Consider the following 18,968-nt stretch of genomic DNA (forward strand, 5'->3'; position numbering starts at 1 on the left):
TTATTTTTTTAATGATTTTTAGAATGCCAGCTTCCTTATGTAGGTTCCTCTGAAACTGCTACCTAATAAAGTAAATCTCTCTTCTGTCCTTTTTCTTTCTCTTTAGTTGTTTAATCTTAGCCATCTTAATTAATCCCTGGGCTTTGTTTCCTCATTCATGAAATAAGGATAGTATCTACCTCAGGTGGTTTTATGAGGATTCGATGAAAGAACGCAGAAGAGTACCTAGGACAGTGCCTGGAATCTTGTGTTGCTTCTCAAAGCAATGCCCACTATTCACCTGTGTCAGGATTAGGGGCTTATTAGAATCTGTTTTCCTGTGCCTCTCCTCAGAATATCTGTTTTAGGCACAGGAATCTACGTTCTTACCAGCTACCTGGGTGATGCCGGTACCCACTAAATTTTGAAACTTGCTTACCTGCAAGACAGGGACACATTCCTTTTGGAATCTGTTCTTTGCCTACTTTAGTTGTCGTGTTGGCACTAAAGTTTGATAACGCCAGGGCCAAAAAAAAATTACTTGAATGTGAATATTTGCAGCAGTTCTCAGTAACAGCCTGATTAAAGTCTTTAGTATTTTTTTTAAGCTTAGCTCAGATTTTTTTCTTAGAAAACTTCTCTTTCTTCTGTTTTAACTTTGCTTTTTCGCTAAATTTCTTGAACTTGACCCTTCTATGTAAGAAATGTAAAGTAAGACCTTTCTTTTGTTGGTTTCAGTCAAGATAAACAACTCAAACTGTCAGTGATTCTGTAAGTCTATTTTAAAACACACAGACTGAATGAAATTATCCATGTAATAACTATCTTTAATCATTAATTTATCAGTCACGGATCACATAAATTGATTTAAGTGTAATTTGGATCCCAATCCTTTAATGAGCAGCGTACTTGTAAAAGATCAATTTATTGAGAGGTCAAATGATTCATGTAGCTACTACGCATAGGACACGGTAAAAAGGCAACAAGTGGAGCCTAAGTTAGAAACTGAGCGCAGTTTTCCACTGCAAACTGATACCTCCTATAACTATTTTCCTTGTATTTTGGGGCATCTCCTATTTTTTTTTCTTTTTCTTTCTGTAAATGAACACATTATATTCAGTTATTCCCTGTTTGTTTAGAGCAGAGCTCTCTCTTATATACATTCATAACATATATCTTTTATCTCACTACATTGTATCTTAACTAATTATTTGAACAATATTTATTAAATAATTTTCTATTGTGCTTGGAAGCTCTGGATGCAGGAACTGTGTCTTGTATTGCCACCAGTATATTACCAATTCTGACTGTTCTTCCTTAATGTAAGTTAAATTCATCAGTATAGTCCTAAGCCATAGTTCCTTCATTTTTCTTTTAGTACAAGTGGGTAATTTTATTTATTTTGTTATCTTGGAGACTGATTGATCCTCTGCCCTCCTTATAGGTCCAGTAGCCATCCTTTTTAAACATTGTTATGCTCCTCTAAATCTATTCTCCTTTCTTTAAATGCTGTCGTTTGGAGACTGCAGCATTGCTTTGTCTCTAAGGCTGTGATCATTGACGAGAATGGGTATGTGTGGACTATTGTTTTGTTTTTTTTTGAGATTAGTTTTTATTTTTATTTATTTAAAAAATTATGTATTTATTCGTCAGAGAGAGAGAGAAGAGAGCGTGCACAAGCAGTGGGAGGGGCAGAGGGAGAAGCAGGCTCCGCTGAGCAGGGACCCCGACGTGGGACTTGATCCCAGGACCCTGGGATCATGACCTGAGCTGAAGGCAAATGCTTAATCGACTGAGCCACCTAGGCGTCCCTTGAGATTAGTTTTTCTTTTTTTTTAAGATTTTATTTATTTATTTGACAGAGAGAGAGAGATAGCGAGAGCAGGAACACAAGCAGGGGGAGTGGGAGAGGGAGAAGCAGGCTTCCAACTGAGCAGGGAGCCCGATGCGGGGCTCGATCCCAGGACGCCGGGACCATGACCTGAGCCGAAGGCAGGTGCCCTACGACTGAGCCACCCAGGCGCCCCGAGATTAGTTTTTAATTAGTATTTATTAATCCATCTGTCTACATGGTATAGTGAAAAATAGCTCTGTATTGGAGCAGGAAGACTTAGGCCTGAGTCCTTCTTCCATTTTTTTGTCGGATTTGTGACTTTTCATTTTTCTCATCTACTGATAGCCATGGGATTGTAGTGAAAATCAAATTAGTTACTGTACCTAAGCGTTATGTAAATGTGATGTATTGTCATAATCATCACCTTTATCCCTGAAATTGTTTTTAGAAATGGAAGATAAACTAATAAATCAAGAATTGGGATGGGATTTTGGTTTGTCTCTTTTTGGAAGAAACATTCAGAAGTTAACGTAGTTATTTGTATATCACCTATCATGTCTTTTGGGTAATGAATCTGCTATTACCCATTCTAGAGGAATTTGAACCTGTTAAGACTTATATCTGTTAAGGAGCTTCGTTGTCAGATAGATTTTGGTTCAGGTTCTGGTTATGCCATTTGCTGATCGTATGAACCTGCAAAATTGCTAGCTGAACCTAGTTTCTTCAGTGATAAAGTGAGGATAATAATAATAAATAATAAAACCACCTAACACATAGGGTTGGTAGCACATAAATGCTAAAACCTATGATAAAGTATGTAGCACTCAGGAAAATGCCTGGGATATTATTTATGGTGACAGTAATCAGTATAGAGGATGATGAGAGTTAACACTTACGGAATACTTGCCGTGTGTCAGGAATGATGCCGAGGGCTTTCATGTGCATGTCTCATATAATCATGCAAAGTCTCGTGAGGTCTCTATAGGTATTCTTACTATTCCCATTTTATGGGTAGGGAAACTGAAGTTTAGATAGGCTATAACTTGATCAAGTTATATAGCTAATTCTGCCTGAATTCAGAACCCATAATGTTTATTACGAATTAAGCTTTTCATTCTTGTTGGAAACTTAACAGATATCAACAGTAATGCTGCATTCTTTGATGCAATAATATTGATCATAACATCTTTCTCAGAGATTAGGAAAAATGTACACACAAGATTGGGTACATAAGACCCTTTCTGGTAATATGTAGCTAGTCCAATAGTTTAGAGATTTAGGTTGAAGTTAGATATTTTTGTGTTCTTCAATATCTTTAATAAAACATTTTTGTGAATGGCATCTGTTAAAATAGTGAAAAAACAATGCTAGACTTACTAAAATGGGAAATATTATTTGGAATGAACAACAAAACTACTCCGACTGCATTGAAATTTTCTTTCCTTTTATCAGAAAGTTCCCTATTAACAGGGTGGATGAAAGAGAGAGAGAGAAAGGGGTACTGATTACTGTTTTCTGTGGTTGCTCGTGGCTGGTATGAATATATATATATATATATATATATATATATATATATATATATATAGATGTTTCTGTGCTGTCCCATCTTAATTGCTGCATGTTGTAGAAGGCTGATGTGAGAGTCACAATTGTATGAGAGAACATAATTACATAATCACGCTTCCCATAAGTGGTCCCTAAGCCTGTAGGTCAGGAGTAGAGATAACTTTGTGACTGTTCTTCCCAAAGAAGTTCTTTAGTTTCATTTAAAAAAAAAAAGTTTTATTGTTATGTTAATCACCAAACTAATCATCGTTAGTTTTTGATGTAGTGTTCCATGATTCATTGTTTGTGCATAACACCCAGTGCTCCATGCAGAACGTGCCCTCTTTAATACCCATCACGAGGCTAACCCATCCTCCCACCCCCTCCCCTCTAGAACCCTCAGTTTGTTTTTCAGAGTCCGTCGTCTCTCATGGTTCGTCTCCCGCTCCCCCTTCATTCTTCCCTTCCTGCTATCTTCTTCTTCTTTTTTTTTTTCTTAACATATATTGCATTATTTGTTTCAGAGGTACAGATCTGTGTCTTTAGTTTCATTTTTACAGAGAGAAGTCTTCTATTTGCACGCAGCAATACTTTGGTAAATGTTGTGTATTTAAGGGGAAGAAGACGGTACCTTTGGGGGTTCAGGTAAGTATTTTGATGTTAGTCTTCAAACATTTTCATGCTGTGAGTGATAACTTGTGATAAACTGGTGCTCTGGGCATCTTAATGGTTGTTCCTTTCATTGCCAGTTTAGTATGATTCATTACGTAATGCTCTTTAATGTTTTGCTTGAATTAATGTGAATGTTTTATGAGAATGTCAGATTTAAAGGACTTATCAACAGCTTAATTCTTAGTTGAATATTAAAGCACATCAACTGAGGTATACATATCATGAAGGGGGAAATCCTTCTTTGATTACCTTAACTTTGGTAACTTAAAAAGGAACATTAAAAAGTCTTCTGGGCGTAGTAGAAAATTAAGTTTTGTTGCTGTGAACGCTAAATCCTTTTTAACGACAAGTGGGTTTTGTTTAGGTTCAAGAGAGGGGCATTGCGATCAACCTGGTGGTATAAGGACATATGGTCTAAGTCAGAAGAAACTTGAAATTTGGGGTAACAGTTTGATCTCTTTGGGAAGTCTACTTATATAACCATACACTTTTAGGAGTCTTGGAGGTTCCCTGGTTCATCCTTGTTTGTGGTGCAATGTTTTCTCTTTGTCCCGGGGTGGGAGTTTTATAGGTTTTTATGGGACATTTCCCTCACTGAGAAGTATACAGCTTTGATTTCCCTGCACCTGATCAGTTGGAGTGATACTTGTTTCTCAGTGTATCCTGTTACTGTGTTTATAAAGCATGTGGAACTTGTTACCTTAATATTATTGGTTAACGTTATGTGTTTATTAGATCTTCAGAAGAGTGTGCTGTACTGAGATTGAGTAGCTGTTTATCTCCTGATGTGTTGGAGGATGTGTACTTGTGCCTCTGAGTGAAGGTGGTAGAGAGCCCACCTTGGCTGCTAATCTGAGGTGAGGCAGAGGGCTTATACTTGCCACTGGTCTAGACCAGGAACGGGGTACGGTGGTCCATCAGCCATTGTAGCTGTGAAAAAATCTGAGGGATAAAATACTAGCTTGTACCACGTGGATGCTGTATGTGATGTATATGGATACATGATGATCAGTTTATGGGGTGATAAGAAGTGTCTAATATGCCTAATCTGTAACACTGAGGATTAGCCCAGTGAGGAGGACTGCCATGGCTTTACACACAGCACCCTTCGTGAGACCATTCGTGTAAAGATTCTATGCCCAGGCCTGTCTCAGAATGTGCCGTCACCTCTGATGGCAAACTGAGAGTCACTCTTATGTTACGGAAGAACACTTAGAAGTTACAGAAATTTTTTGAGCTCCTGAGAAAGGAGATCGCATATGGACCTAATGGTATTTGGAACAGGTTTATTATATCCATAATGTATGTATAGCACCATTTCCTTGTTGGTTATTTTAAAATTGAGATATACAGAGATCCTTGGGGGGGGGGGGAGGTTGATTGGATTACATTGAGATTTGCTTTCATTTTATCAGGCCTAAAGTAGCAGAGTGGGAGGACCAAAAGAGGATTGATTGCTATGTTTCCTACAGCGCTCATTGCTGGTAAAACTCATTTTTGCTGTGTAGCGCCATCTTGTAAGAGAGCTGGTGTGAGAGCCACAGTTGTATCAGAGAACATAAACACATACCTCTCCCTTTCTCTTCGATTAGGAACCAACAGGTATGTCTGAATAGATAGATGTTTATTAGTCTTATCGTGCTAAGAATTTTGAAATACTTTAACATAGTAAAAAATGTGTTGATAATTGTTGAAGCTGGCTCATGAGTTCCGAAGGTGCACTATACTTTACTTCTTTGTATGTTTAATGTATTATTTTATAAAATGTTCCATTAAAGGTATTTTAAACATGTATGACAGAAAACCTCACATGGAGTGTCAGGAGCTAGACTTCTAACTCTATTATTAAAGATAAGAGACTTGGGGGCAACCCTCTTGGGTCCCCTCCTTTGGGAGCTTTGTACTCTCACTCAATAAACTTGACTATCGCTCAATAAACTTTGCTGCCCACCAAAAAAAACCCCAAAACCAAACAAACAAAAAAAGAGACTTAGGGGTGCCTAGGTGGCTCAGTTGGTTGAACATCCAACTCTTGGTTTCGGCTTAGATTGTGGTCTCGGGGTCATGAGATCAAGCCCTCTGTTGGACTCTGCACTCAGTGGGGACTCTGCTTGAGATTCTTTCCCTCTGCACCCCTCCCCCCACCTTGTGGTTGGACACACATACACACTCTCTCTCTCTCAAATGAATAAATCTTTTTTTTTTTTTTAAAGATTTTATTTATTTATTTGACAGAGAGAGACACAGCGAGCAAGGAAACACCAGCAGGGGGGGTGGGGGAGGGAGAAGCAGGCTTCCCACTGAGCAGGGAGCCCGATGCGGGGCTCGGTCCCAGGACCCTGGGATCATGATCTGAGCCGAAGGCAGACGCTTAATGACTGAGCCACCCAGGCGCCCCACAAATTAATAAATCTTAAAAAAACCCTAAGAGACTTGGGCGCCTGGGTGGCTTCTTCGATTAAGTGTCTGGCTTCTGATCTCAGCTCAGGTCTTTATCTCAGGATGGTGAGTTCAAGCCCCTTGTTGGGCTCCACATTGAGCATGGAGCCTACTTAAAATAAATAAATAAATCAAATTTAAAAAAAAAGAGAGAGACTTGAACAAATGTATATGATCAAGAAGGCCGAATCCAAACAAGGGTTGGAGGGGGGCTAGTTTTTGACCCACCTGACTAAACAATTTATTTTTTTTGGTCATTGAACTTTAGAAGCTTGATTTCACCTATTTGACGTGTTCCCTAATTAATAGAACACTTAAAACATTCTATCCTAGCAAAAAAAGAATTGTACGGTTAACTCTAAAAAGAAGTCCTGCCAAGCCCCACATACTGTGTTCACATTTTGCATTCCATCCACATGTGTAGGAAGGGTAAGTGGTGAGAAACTTCTTTTTTTTTTTTTTAAGATTTTATTTATTTGACAGAGAGACAGTGAGAGAGGGAACACAAGCAGGGGGAGTGGGAGAGGGAGAAGCAGGCTTCCCGCTGAGCAGGGAGCCCGATGTGGGGCTCGATCCCAGGACCCCGGGATCATGAACTGAGCCGAACAGACGCTTAACGACTGAGCCACCCAGGTGCCCCAATGAGTAACTTTTTAAAATAAGTGCTGTTTTTATTCCCATGTGACAGTTGAGGTGATGAGGCTTAAAGAGATTACTTGACCAAAGTCACTCAGCCATAAGTGACAGAGCTGGATATTAAACGCAGGTCTTTGGGACCGCAGGTTCAAGCTATGAACTGTGACCCTGTCCTGGATAGAGGACAGGTGTGCACCTGTACAGACAGGTACTTCCTCACCCGCTGGTGCTTTTTTTTTTTTTTAAAGATTTTATTTATTTATTTATTTGTCAGAGCGAGCGAGCACAAGCAGGGGGAGCTGGCAGGCAGGGGCAGAGGGAGAAGCAGGCTCCCAGCAGAGCACGGAGCCCGATGCGGGACTCGATCCCAGGACCCTGGATCATGACCTGAGCCAAAGGCAGGTGCTTAACCGAGGGAGCCACCCAGGCACCCCCAATGGTGCTTTTATACACAGTATTTAGCTGTATTTTAGGTGTTGTATCTCCTGAGATGCAATTAATTAAATCTATCATTTAAAGCACCAGTTATGGGGTGCCTGGGTGGCTCAGTCGTTAAGCGTCTGCCTTCGGCTCAGGTCGTGATCCTGGACTCCCTGGATCGAGTCCCGCATCGGGCTCCCTGCTCAGCGGGAAGTCTGCTTCTCTCTCTGCCCCTCACCCGCTCATGCGCTTGCTCTCTCTCTGTGTCTCAAATAAATAAATAAATAAAATCTTTTTTTTTTTAAAGTATGTATTAGGCTACTGGAGACTGACTTTTGTTTTTCCCCCCCAAGCCACTTGATATTTAATAATTGGTTGTTTTAGTACCTACAGTGGAGATGTAGGTGGCTTTTGTGCTGTAGTATAGGCATGGGCTTTCTAACATTAAAGATCCGCTCTTAGTGTGTGAAAAGTACTTGATAGCTAAGCAATCAATAATTCCACATTAGAAATGTAATCTATGGGTCAGAGGAGAAATCCTGGGCTTTGGAGTCAGATAGGGCTGGACTCATTCCAGCCTTTTCAGTTTTATGTGACCTTCAACAAGTGGTATAAATTCCATGAGCTTTCATTTTCTCTTTTATAAGAAGAGTTCTCTAATATCTGTTGCAATAATAACAGTGTAATTGAGTGTTTACTATATACAAACAAAGAATCATGACCTAGTAAGTTTAGGTAAACTTGCCCGTAGGTCACATAGTCTAGTCACTGAAGCTGAATGTAAACCCAGGGCTGCCCAATTGCCAGAGTTTCCTCTGCCCTTTCCTTCAGGTGGTTCTCCACGTTTCAAAAAGAGCATTAGAATACAATCATGTTAACAGGTGAGTTTTAGAAAGTGGGCATTTTTTAAAAAGTAAGGTACCTGTTGGAGAAAGCTATTTTAGTTAATTTGGTCATTAAGACTACATTTTAATCTCATAATCTAATAAATTCCTTGGTTACATTTATTCAGGTATCCTATAAGGAGGAAAAATAGAATGCATAAACGAAGAAAACTCTGAATAGTCCTTAAAAGAGACTGTGAGATAATTTTTAGAAACAGTTTGATTCTAAGAAAGAGAAATTAGGTTTAAGTATATTACAAATTAACCATATTTTAATGTTGGCCTAGATTCAAACAAGCAAATCGGTTTCAGTTCACATCAGAGATGTCTGTAAATTGTAAGAGCCTGAAGCATGTTGTTTTTAATAGAGAAACATGACTAGTTGGAACAATTTCTTTTTGTAATCCCTCCTTTAAAAAATCGCTGAGCTGGAGTAATCCAGAGACAAGCTGTCATTTGCAGCTTCTTGTGGCATATTCGAGAATGGAGTAGTCAAGAGTTTTGTGTCTGTTTTTACTTGTAATGTTCAGTCAGATCCAAGTTGAAAAGGCCCTCCCCCGCCACAAATGGGAAAAAGTTGTTTTTTTATTGTATATTTGCATGGGAATAGGAAGAAATAGGTTTTTATCTAAGAGAGGAACAAAGGATATTGCACAAATCATGTGGATGTCAGGTGGGTCTTGAGAGCATTGTAAATTGAAACTCTTCACATGGCTTGCTTCGGGACTTGAACTGCTTAGGTCTCTAGGTCCTGAGTTAAATCCCACCCTCTAAGTGCTTTGTTGGGCAGCAGAGCAGAGTGGCTCAGAATCCTAATAGCTTTGGTCTCTGGATCAGCAGCATTGGTGTAAATAGATGCTTTTTGGAAATGTAAAATCTCAGGCCCAACCCTAGAGCAGCTTCTTGAGAGTGGACATCTTGACAAGGTCTCCAGCTGATTTGTGTACCTATTAAAGTCTGAGAAGCACTGATTGAATAGGAGCATTGAATATGAGCTGTGGAGCCAGACTAGCAGAGTTCCTGAATCTGATACTTTCTAACTTTGTGACACTGAGTGTTATTTAACCTCCTGTGTCCCAGTTCCCTTAATGTATAAAACAGGATGAAAGTGGTATAATGCTCAGTGTTTAGAGGAGTGTAGTGAATAGGAAGTGCTCCATTAGAATTAGCAAGATAGTTTTAAAATGTACGGTACCCTGTTGGTACTAGATGTGTAATTACAGAATAAAATGCCCATATTCATAGCAAGAACCCCATTATTCATTTATTGGTAAAGTTTTTAAAAAGTAGCTTAGGATCCTATACTAGTATTATCTTTGTGTGTCATATTTCTGTATCACTTGTCATAAAATAAAGTGAAATATAGATGACATAACTTTTGAGCATGAATAAAATAAATTTAGGGGTGCCTGGGTGGCATAGTCAGTTGAGTATCTGACTCTTGGTTTCAGGTCATGATCTCAGGGTCCTGGGATTGAGCCTGGGATCCAGCCTGGGGTCAGGCCCTGTGCTCAGCGGGGAGTCTGCTTGAGATTCTCTCTCCCTCTGCCCCTCCCTCCATGCTCTCTTTTCTCTCTCTTTAAAATAAATAAATATATCTTAAAAAAATAAATTTAAGCTATTGCTTCACAGTAAAAACTTTTAATGCACCATAAATCACTGTAAGATTGTAGTAGAGGGTTGGTTTTTTTTTTTTTAAAGATTTTATTTATTTGTCAGAGAGAGAGAGAGAGAGAGAGCATGAGGAGGGGGAGCCGGCAGGCGGAGGCAGAGGGAGAAGCAGGCTCCCTGCCAAGCAAGGAGCCAATGTGGGATTTGATCCCAGGACTCCAGGACCGTGACCTGAGCTGAAGGCAGACGTTCAACTGACTGAGCCACCCAGGCGTCCCTAATTTTTTAATATTTTTAAAAAAGATTTTATTTATTTGAGACAGAGAGCACGCGTGAGAAAGCACAAGTGGGGGCGGTGCAGAGGCAAAGGGGGAAGCAGACTCCCCCTTGAGCATGGAGCCTGATGCGGGGCTGGATCCCAGGACCCAGGGATCATGACCTGAGCTGAAGACAGACCAACTGAGCCACCCTGGCACCTCTGTAGTTGAGGGTTTGACCCTCTTGGCCAAAAGTACCAAAGGCAGTACCTTAATTATTCTGACAGCACAACAAGACCAATTTCCTTACTTCTCTCCTCCCCATTATAGCGCCAAGGCTCAGCAACTTCCCTCTAGCAATACCTGACTGGATTGCCTCATAGGATAGCACCTTTCTGGAAGGGTGGTGAGGTAAAGGAGAAAATGGAGCTAGCTACTGGGAAGGAAGGGGGAGAAGGACGTGCAGACGACACCCCCTTGTTGCCTCTTCTTGTCTCCCCATTTCCCTCCATTAACCTCGAAGAGTTGCTGACCTCTGGTCTAAATGTTGAACTCTTCTATACATGTTAAAGATTAAAAAAAGAAAATCCCAGTGCGTATGTTTTATAATTCTATATATAGAATTAAGTTTTGCTGTTAATAATTGTTTTGTATCTGTTTTTATTTATTTTATTTATTTATTTATTTATTTTTAAAGATTTTATTTATTTATTTGACAGAGAGAGACACAGCGAGAGAGGGAACACAAGCAGGGGGAGTGGGAGAGGGAGAAGCAGGCTTCCTACAGAGCAGGGAGCCCGATGTGGGGCTCGATCCCAGGACCCTGAGATCATGACCTGAGCCGAAGGCAGACGCTTAACCGACTGAGCCACCCAGGCGCCCCTGTATCTGTTTTTAAAAAAGCCTCATTAGTGCTGAACTGTAGAAAACAAATGTCTTTCTTTATCTGTGGGGGCAAACTACAGCCTTGAAAGTTTACGTAAGCTGAAAGACCCTACTGTAGAATTAGAATATTCTGTGTTCTGTTCCATATGATTTATTTAGGTGTTAATTATGATTAATCATATATAGGATTAGCTTAAAAGTAAGTCCTCAGTAACCTTTGATAGGTGTAAGGTATTCAGTTTGCATTTGCCCTAAGTTTGAGCAGCCCTATCGGTTTTTTCTAAAGATCTGAATTTCAGCTTTGTTAGTGAGAGAGCATTTGGAAAACATGGCTTTGGTGTATAGCAGCGGTCAGCTCACATGGGGTTAGGCAGCGGGGACACTGAGTTTCTTGGCGGTGCCTCCCTTGAGGGATGAAACCTGCTGTAAAAATTATGATGCGAAGGAGTTGCCCCCCAAAAGAACTGTAAACGGATTGAGCCATGTGTGTCCTGCTTCCCAGACTCACCAATCACGTGAGTCATAAATGGCACCGTGTGTCTTTGATGGGAGGAGGGCAATTTAAGTACATAAAAAATGTTCTTCAGACTCTAAAGGCCTATTAGAAAGTCAGTAATATTCCTAGCTAGAAGCCACTGACCTTGTAAAACAGTGTTTTTAGAAAGATGGTTCTGAAGTAAGCTTACAGCAGTGATTTACAGAGTCGGTCATGGAAGACTCCTCTGAGGTGAAAGGAACACCCACTGGCAAAGGGAAGAAGGGGCCAAGGTACTGTTCCCAGTTAAAACAACAATTATATATATATATATAACAAAATAAATAATACCATAATAAATCAGATTTACTCTAAATATATTCTAGACCCAAACTGCTAACATACTATTTATCTCCAGGGTGTAAAACAAGTTAGACTAAATTTACTGGTTTTCCTTATTGCTGGAACCTAAGCCATGTGAAAAGATTAAGTAAAAAATTAAGATACATACTAAATAAGGGAATGAAAAAGATTCATTAGAGAAGACCAGATTAACTAGAAATTCTTGTATGGATCTTTAATAGTAATCATGCTGTAGAAAGTATGGAAAATCTTTGAAGGGAGTGATCTCAGTCTCTGTATTCAATTAAACATCGTCTTTGTTTTTTTAAGATTTTATTTGTCAGAGAGAGTGAGAGCACAAGCAGGGGGAGGGGCAGAGGGAGAAGCAGGCTCCTGCCGAGCAGGGAGCCCAATGTGGAGCTCCATTCCAGGACCCTAGGATCATGATCTCTGAGCTGAAGGCAGACGCTTAACTGACTGATCCACCCAGGCGCCTCTAAACATCAAGTCTTGTCAGCTATTCTGTCAGATGTAACTTGGATTTGTACATTTCTGTTTTCACTGCAGCCAGACTCATTAAGCAGGCACATGTGTGTGCTGACACATATGCATGCATATATCTACGTATCTGAGTATCTGTGTCTATGTGTGTGTATATTTTAAGAGACGAAATGGTCCAAGACAACTTACATGCACTATATTTGGGTTTTGGAGAAGTAAGTAAATACTTACTTGGAGTTTTGGGTTTGGGTTTTGGAGAAGTAAACCTAAAAGAGTGTATTTTGTCCTGTCCCTGACTTTGATACTTATCTTAAAGCAGGGAGCATTAAAACATACAGGGGTGGATATGTCATCAAAGAAGGGTGAGCCCACTGTGTCCAGGATTCTGTATTAGCTTTACTGAGTGTAGAGAAAGCATAATTTTGATCTTTTATTTATTTATTTTTATTTTTATTTTTTAAAGATTTTATTCATTTGAAAGAGTGAGAGAGCAAGAGAGGGAGAGAGCACAAGCAGGGGGAGAGGCAGAGGGAGAGGGAGAAGCAGACTCCCCACTGAGCTGGGAGCCTGACGTGGGGCTCGATCCCAGGACCTGGAGATCATGACCTGAGCTGAAGGCAGATGCTTAACCATCTGAGCCACCCAGGTGCCCTATTTATTTATTTATTTATTTATTTAAAGATTTTATGTATTTATTTATTTGAGAGAGAGAGAGAGAGAAACAGCATGAGAGGGTATAGGGTCAGAGGGAGAAGCAGGCTCCCCGCTGAGCTGGGAGCCCGATGTGGGACTCGATCCCAGGACTCTGGGATCATGACCTGAGCCGAAGGCAGTTGCTTAACCAACTGAGCCACCCAGGCGCCCTATTTATTTTTTGAAAAGATTTTATTTATTTATTTGAGAGACAGAGAATTGGGGGAGGGGCAGACAGGGAGGGAGAGCGACAAGCAGACTTTGCGCTAAGCATGGAGTCCGATGCAGGGCTGGATCTCACGACCCTGAGATCATGACCTGAGCTGAAATCAAGAGTCGGACACTTAACTGAGTGAGCCACCGGGGCACCTCTGACTTTGATATTTTAGACCAGAAATTTCAGATACATGTCATGGATACTACCACTCCTTTTTCTCAGAGCAAACTTGACTAATCTATGATATTTTAGAATTGGCCTCCGAATCTTTCTTCATATCTTTCTCCTGCTAGTAGGCTGTTGTTAGCTGAATATGGAATATAATAAGAAACCCTTTTCTACTTACTATATAAGTGAGGGTTCTGGGCAGTCTTATATCTCCTTAAGGCTTCACATACCATCACTGTTTGGTAACTCTCAAATTTGTACATCTTTCGGTCATGGTTGTAATGCTGGGCTGACTCCGGACACTTCCCTGCCTCGGGCAGCAGCAGAAATTGTTCAGTTCTTGTAGCTGTATTGGGTTGCTTGCAGCTTGTCTCATCCATGTGTAGTTTGGGGTTCAGCCAAAAATTTGGGTAGAGTTGATACTTAGAATTTGGGGCACACTCTTCCTGGGTCTTTTCATTTTTTGGCCCCCTCTTCATTTCCTACCTGTTGTGGTTGCCCCAAATTCTGGTTCTTCAAGCCAGTAAGACTATGAGTTTTTATCCTAGTTTCAGCTAGCTGTCCCACATGGCACAAAGTAGGGCCTGCCTTCAGAATAAAGGTCATTCACACTAACCAACCAACCGCCCAACCACCCAGTCAGCCAGCCACCCATCCACCCAACCAACCAACCTGCCTGAATTTCTTCAGTGCCATTCCCTTATTCTAGTAACCCCCGTTTTCCACCTTCACACACTCCTGCCTTCTCTGATGAGTTTCTTTTTGCTTTCGATTGCTCTCCAGTGCCTTTGGGGTAGTTGCTTTTTATATTTTACTCAGAATTTATAAGTTGTTATTGGCAGGAGGATTACTCCATGTAGGAGCAATTACCCATGACATTTTTCCTTTTTTTTTTTAAATTAAGATGCAACTGACATACCATAAAATTCACCCCTTTAAAGTATACAGTTCTTTGGTTTTTAGTGCAACCATCACCACTCTCTAATACTAAAACATTTTAAGCAGCGGAAAAAGAAATCCTGTAGTCATTAGCAGTCACTCCTCACCCTCCCTTCCTTCTGAGGCCTTGGCAACCAGTAGTGTATATTCTCTTTCCATGGATTTGCCAATTCCAGACATTCTATATAATGGAATTATAATATGTGCCTTTTTGTGTCTGGCTTCCTTCGCTTAGGTTTTCAGTGTGTATCCTTGTTGTATCACATGCCATTATGTCATTCTTTTTTTAAAATATTTATTTATTTATTTTAGAGAGAGAGAGTGCCCTTGTGCCTAGGTGTGAGCAGGGAGGAGGGGCCGAGGGAGAGGGAGAGAGAGAATCCCAAGCTGACTCCCCACTGAGCACGGAGCCTAGCACAGGGCTCGATCTCACGACTTTGAGATCATAACCTGAGCTGAAATCAAGAGTCGGATGCTTGACCGACTGAGCCACCAGGCGTCCCTTCATTTCTTTTTATAGCTGAATAATTTCTGTCTCATGGATATACCATATTTGTTTATCTGTTCATTATTCGATGGGAATTTGGGTTTCCACCTTTTGGCTATTGTGAATAATTAATTGATTTTTACATCTTTATCTGAATTCCATGTGCTTCCTCTAAGTTCTAGACTCATATCTCAGGTAACCTATTGGTCATCTCTTCTTGGATGGTTCTTAGACACCTAAAACTCGCTTTGAAACTCCAATCCTTATCTTTTCTCAGACCAATACTGCCTTCTCTTTTCTTTTTTTTTATTTTATTTTATTTTTTTAAGATTTTATTTATTTATTTGAGACAGACAGAATGAGAGAGAGAGAGCACATGAGAGGGGGGAGGGTCAGAGGGAGAAGCAGGCTCCTTGCTGAGCAGGGAGCCCGATGCGGGACTCGATCCAGGGACTCCAGGATCATGACCTGAGCCGAAGGCAGTCGCTTAACCAACTGAGCCACCCAGGCGCCCTGCCTTCTCTTTTCTTAGCTAACCTGCTCAAGCTACAACCCTGGCTATCATCTCTTATTTTCTCTGTCCCTCATCCACCATGCCCCGTCATTACCAGACTCTCATTATTCCTTTTCATAAATAGCTCTCAGATTTTCCACTTTGTTGCACCCTGCCGCTGCTTCCTTAGTTCGGCTCTCCTCCTCACTTCCTCCTCTGTCGCCACAAAGCCAGCTGGTCTTCCTGCCTCCAGCTTGCTCTCTCCAGTTCCTTTTTCCTGTATCTAGAATGATTCTTCTAAAAATAAAATCTGCTCATGTCCCTCACTTGCTTTCAACATCTGTAGTTTTTCATTGCTCTTGGGATAGTGTGTAAGGCAAATATGGCTTCTTTTACCCTTTCCAGCTCTACCTGTTGACCTTTTCCCCATCTTTGTTCTCCAGCCCCACCTTGAATTACTTTCACGTCCCTAAAGGGTCCATGCTTTTCCTTGCCTTTGGCTTTTGCATATATTGTTCTTTTTGTCTCTCTCCTCCCCTGCCTTATACCCTTTTCCTGGCTAATTTCTGCATACCCTTCACATTTCAGGTTATATGACACTTCTTCCAGCATCCTTCCTGTGCTCTTCTTATCTGTGTTAAGTGTTCCTCTTAGGTGTTTCCATAGCATCCTGTAATCTTTTTTTTAAAGATTTATTTATTTATTTTAGAGAGAAAGAGCATGCGCATGCGAATGGTGGGAAGGGGCAGAGGGAGAGGGAGAGAAGCAGACTCCCCACTGAATGCAGAGCCTGACACAGGGCTCAATCCCATGACCCCGAGATCATGACCTGAGCTGAAATCAAGAGTCAAACGCCCAACTGACTGAACCACCCAGGGGCCTGTGTTTCTCCCATCATAGCACACTTTATTCTTTTTCTTTTTTTTGAGAGAGAGCTTTTGCATGATTGGGAGTGGGGAGAGAGGCAGGGGGAGAGAGAGAGAATATTTTTTATTTTATTTTATTTTATTTATTTATTTATTTATTTTTTAAGATTTTATTTATTTATTTGAGAGAGAGAATGAGATAGAGAGCGAGCATGAGGGGGGGAGGGTCAGAGAGAGAAGCAGACTCCGCTGAGCAGGGAGCCCGATGTGGGACTTGATCCCGGGACTCCAGCATCATGACCTGAGCCGAAGGCAGTCGCTTAACCAACTGAGCCACCCAGGCACCCCAGAATATATATATATTTTAAAGATTTTATTTATTTATTTGACAGAGACACAGCAAGAGAGGGAACACAAGCAGGGGGAGTGGGAGAGGGAGAAGCAGGCTTCCTGCGGAGCAGGGAGCCCGATGTGGGGCTAGATCCCAGAACCCTGGGACCATGACCTGAGCCGAAGGCAGACGCTTAATGACTGAGCCACTCAGGCGCCCCGAGAGAGAGAATCCATACCCAGCGCAGAGCCCCACGCAGGGCTCTATCTCATGGCCCTGGGATCATGACCTGAGCGCCGAAATCAAGAGTTGGACGCTTAGCCAGCTGAGCCACCCAGGCGCCCCCACACACTTTGCTTTTTGTTGGGATTTCCCATCCTTTTGTCTTCTACCATACTGTGACCTTCCTGAGAAACCATGTCTATTTTACTCTTAAAGGAATTCTTAGCTCTGCCTGTAGGGACTGGCATAGCAGGTACTTAGTAAATATTTGAATAAAGAAATGAGGAACATAGTGACAGGGCTGTAGACAATTGAGTTAATCAGTAAGTAGTTAATAGTTGCCACCTGTGTGCGAAGGACTGTGTGAGATGTTGGGCAAGCTGTAAGCAAAGGAGGGGAGATCGAGTGCCAGGCCTCCTTGCTGAGCTTACGTTAGTTGTAAAAGTAAACAAAACGATGAGAAAACAAATGACAGACTGTCGTGAATGTTAATTCTTATGGTGTAGACGACACACAGGTTAAATCTGTGTGATTACTGGATATTGGAGTATTCAGAGATATATATGTTTTATATATATATATATGTTATATATATCTCTCAATATATGTATGACCCAGCTGGGGAAGAATATATAATTAAAAACTAAATGAACAATAATAATTGATTAGTTTAAAATGACTCTTAATATTTTCATTACGTGGAGTTATATGGAAATATTAATTAAGCCTAGAAACAATGCTTTTCACCAAGTAGTTCTTCAGTAAATACTTTTGGTTGATATAAGTGGAAAATGTGTGACATTTAAGTAATTCAGTCTTTCTATGAGAAGTCCTAATGATCATCAGGCAGCTAGAATATTGTTTAATGAACTGGTTAGAGTTGGTGATTGTATAAAAACATGACTTAAAACTCATCAATTTTATAGCCCTCCTATAATTTTGACACGGACTTAATGATATTTATATATTAAATTCTCTTTAAGAAAGGCTTGAGATGTTTAAGGCATGCAGGGCTCGGGAATTGAGAGATGAAGGCAGATAAGCAGTTGCTTTAAGCTGAGCAGTGTCACTGGTACGCAGTAAAGCATCTGAACTCCTGATCTCATGGGAGAAAAACATGCTGCAATGAAAGGATATGTTTGTTAATTGAAATGATCCTTTGTCTGTATTCATTCATACTGTAAAGACCGGTATATGACGAGGTTCTTTGCAAGCAAAGATAGTTCTTTAGATTTTGGCGCCTTGTTCTCCTTTTGTTTATCAAGGTATTTTTTACTAGAGTGTGCGTCATTGAATAGGTCTGCTTTCTCCTGCTGTTTCTGTGTTTGGGCTCTTTGTCTTCTCTTGCCAACTCCACGTTGCCTGTGTGGGTGTATTTACTTCAACAAACATTTACTGAGCAGTGTTGCAGGTATTGTGCCAGGTACGAGTGATTGTGGGCATCATGGGCATGGCTGACATGGCCCAGGGGACACCTCCGGGTGAGAAGAGGTTAGGTTGGGGACTGAGCCAAAGGGAACATTGTGGGGTTACAGGGTAGTGGAGGAAGAGAGACAGCAAGATCGAAACAGAAAATGAGGTGGTTATAGATGCCAGAGAAGATGGTTTCAAGAAGGAGGAGTGGCTCACAGTGTGTAAATCCTTTAGAGAAGTCAAATAGAGTGAGGAGAAAAAGACAGACTACTGTTTTGGACTTAAAAACCAAAGTGATTAAAAAAAAAAATCCTTAGTGATTTGCAGGGAAGCAGTTTCATAGATTGATTGGTGAAGGCACATGAGATTGGAAGAAGAGGTCAGTGTTGGTGAAGAGACAGGTGAAGTCTGGAGGCAGAAGGAGGTATTTTGGGAATTCATGCTGACTGACTTCCTTTTTAGCTTCAGGAGGCAAGCAGGTCAGGTTAGAGTTGCACCCTTCAATGGAATGGAGAAGTTTACCATGTAAGAATGCCTTGCTTCCGGGAAGTAATACTGTAGAGGTTGGAGTTCAAAGCCCTCCTGCAGGTGTTCTTCACACATAACTGGGTTGCTCTCTTTCTACTGCCCTTGAGTTTAGGGAGTAGCACGTCTCAAGC

At 40.9% G+C, this 18,968-nt stretch overlaps 1 protein-coding gene across 4 annotated transcripts in view; it reads left to right on the plus strand.

Annotated features, from left to right (window-relative positions):
• The window catches only part of SMYD3 (SET and MYND domain containing 3), a 680,781-nt gene that overhangs the window by 35,196 nt on the left and 626,617 nt on the right, over positions 1–18,968 (plus strand). Inside the window, exons 1-2 of one of the 4 annotated variants that reach the window (XM_078077885.1) lie at positions 4,781–4,887; positions 5,446–5,632. The exons of 2 other annotated variants lie outside the window; for them this stretch is intronic. In XM_078077885.1, coding sequence (XP_077934011.1) covers positions 5,490–5,632 — 143 coding nt within the window. In that variant the 5' untranslated portion in view covers positions 4,781–4,887; positions 5,446–5,489. Of the gene's footprint in view, positions 1–4,780; positions 4,888–5,445; positions 5,633–18,968 lie in introns of those variants that run through there. One more of the 4 variants, XM_078077884.1, reaches the window with a different exon arrangement.

This window comes from Halichoerus grypus, chromosome 7 (genome assembly GCF_964656455.1).
Source record: "Halichoerus grypus chromosome 7, mHalGry1.hap1.1, whole genome shotgun sequence".
Taxonomy (NCBI): domain Eukaryota; kingdom Metazoa; phylum Chordata; class Mammalia; order Carnivora; family Phocidae; genus Halichoerus; species Halichoerus grypus.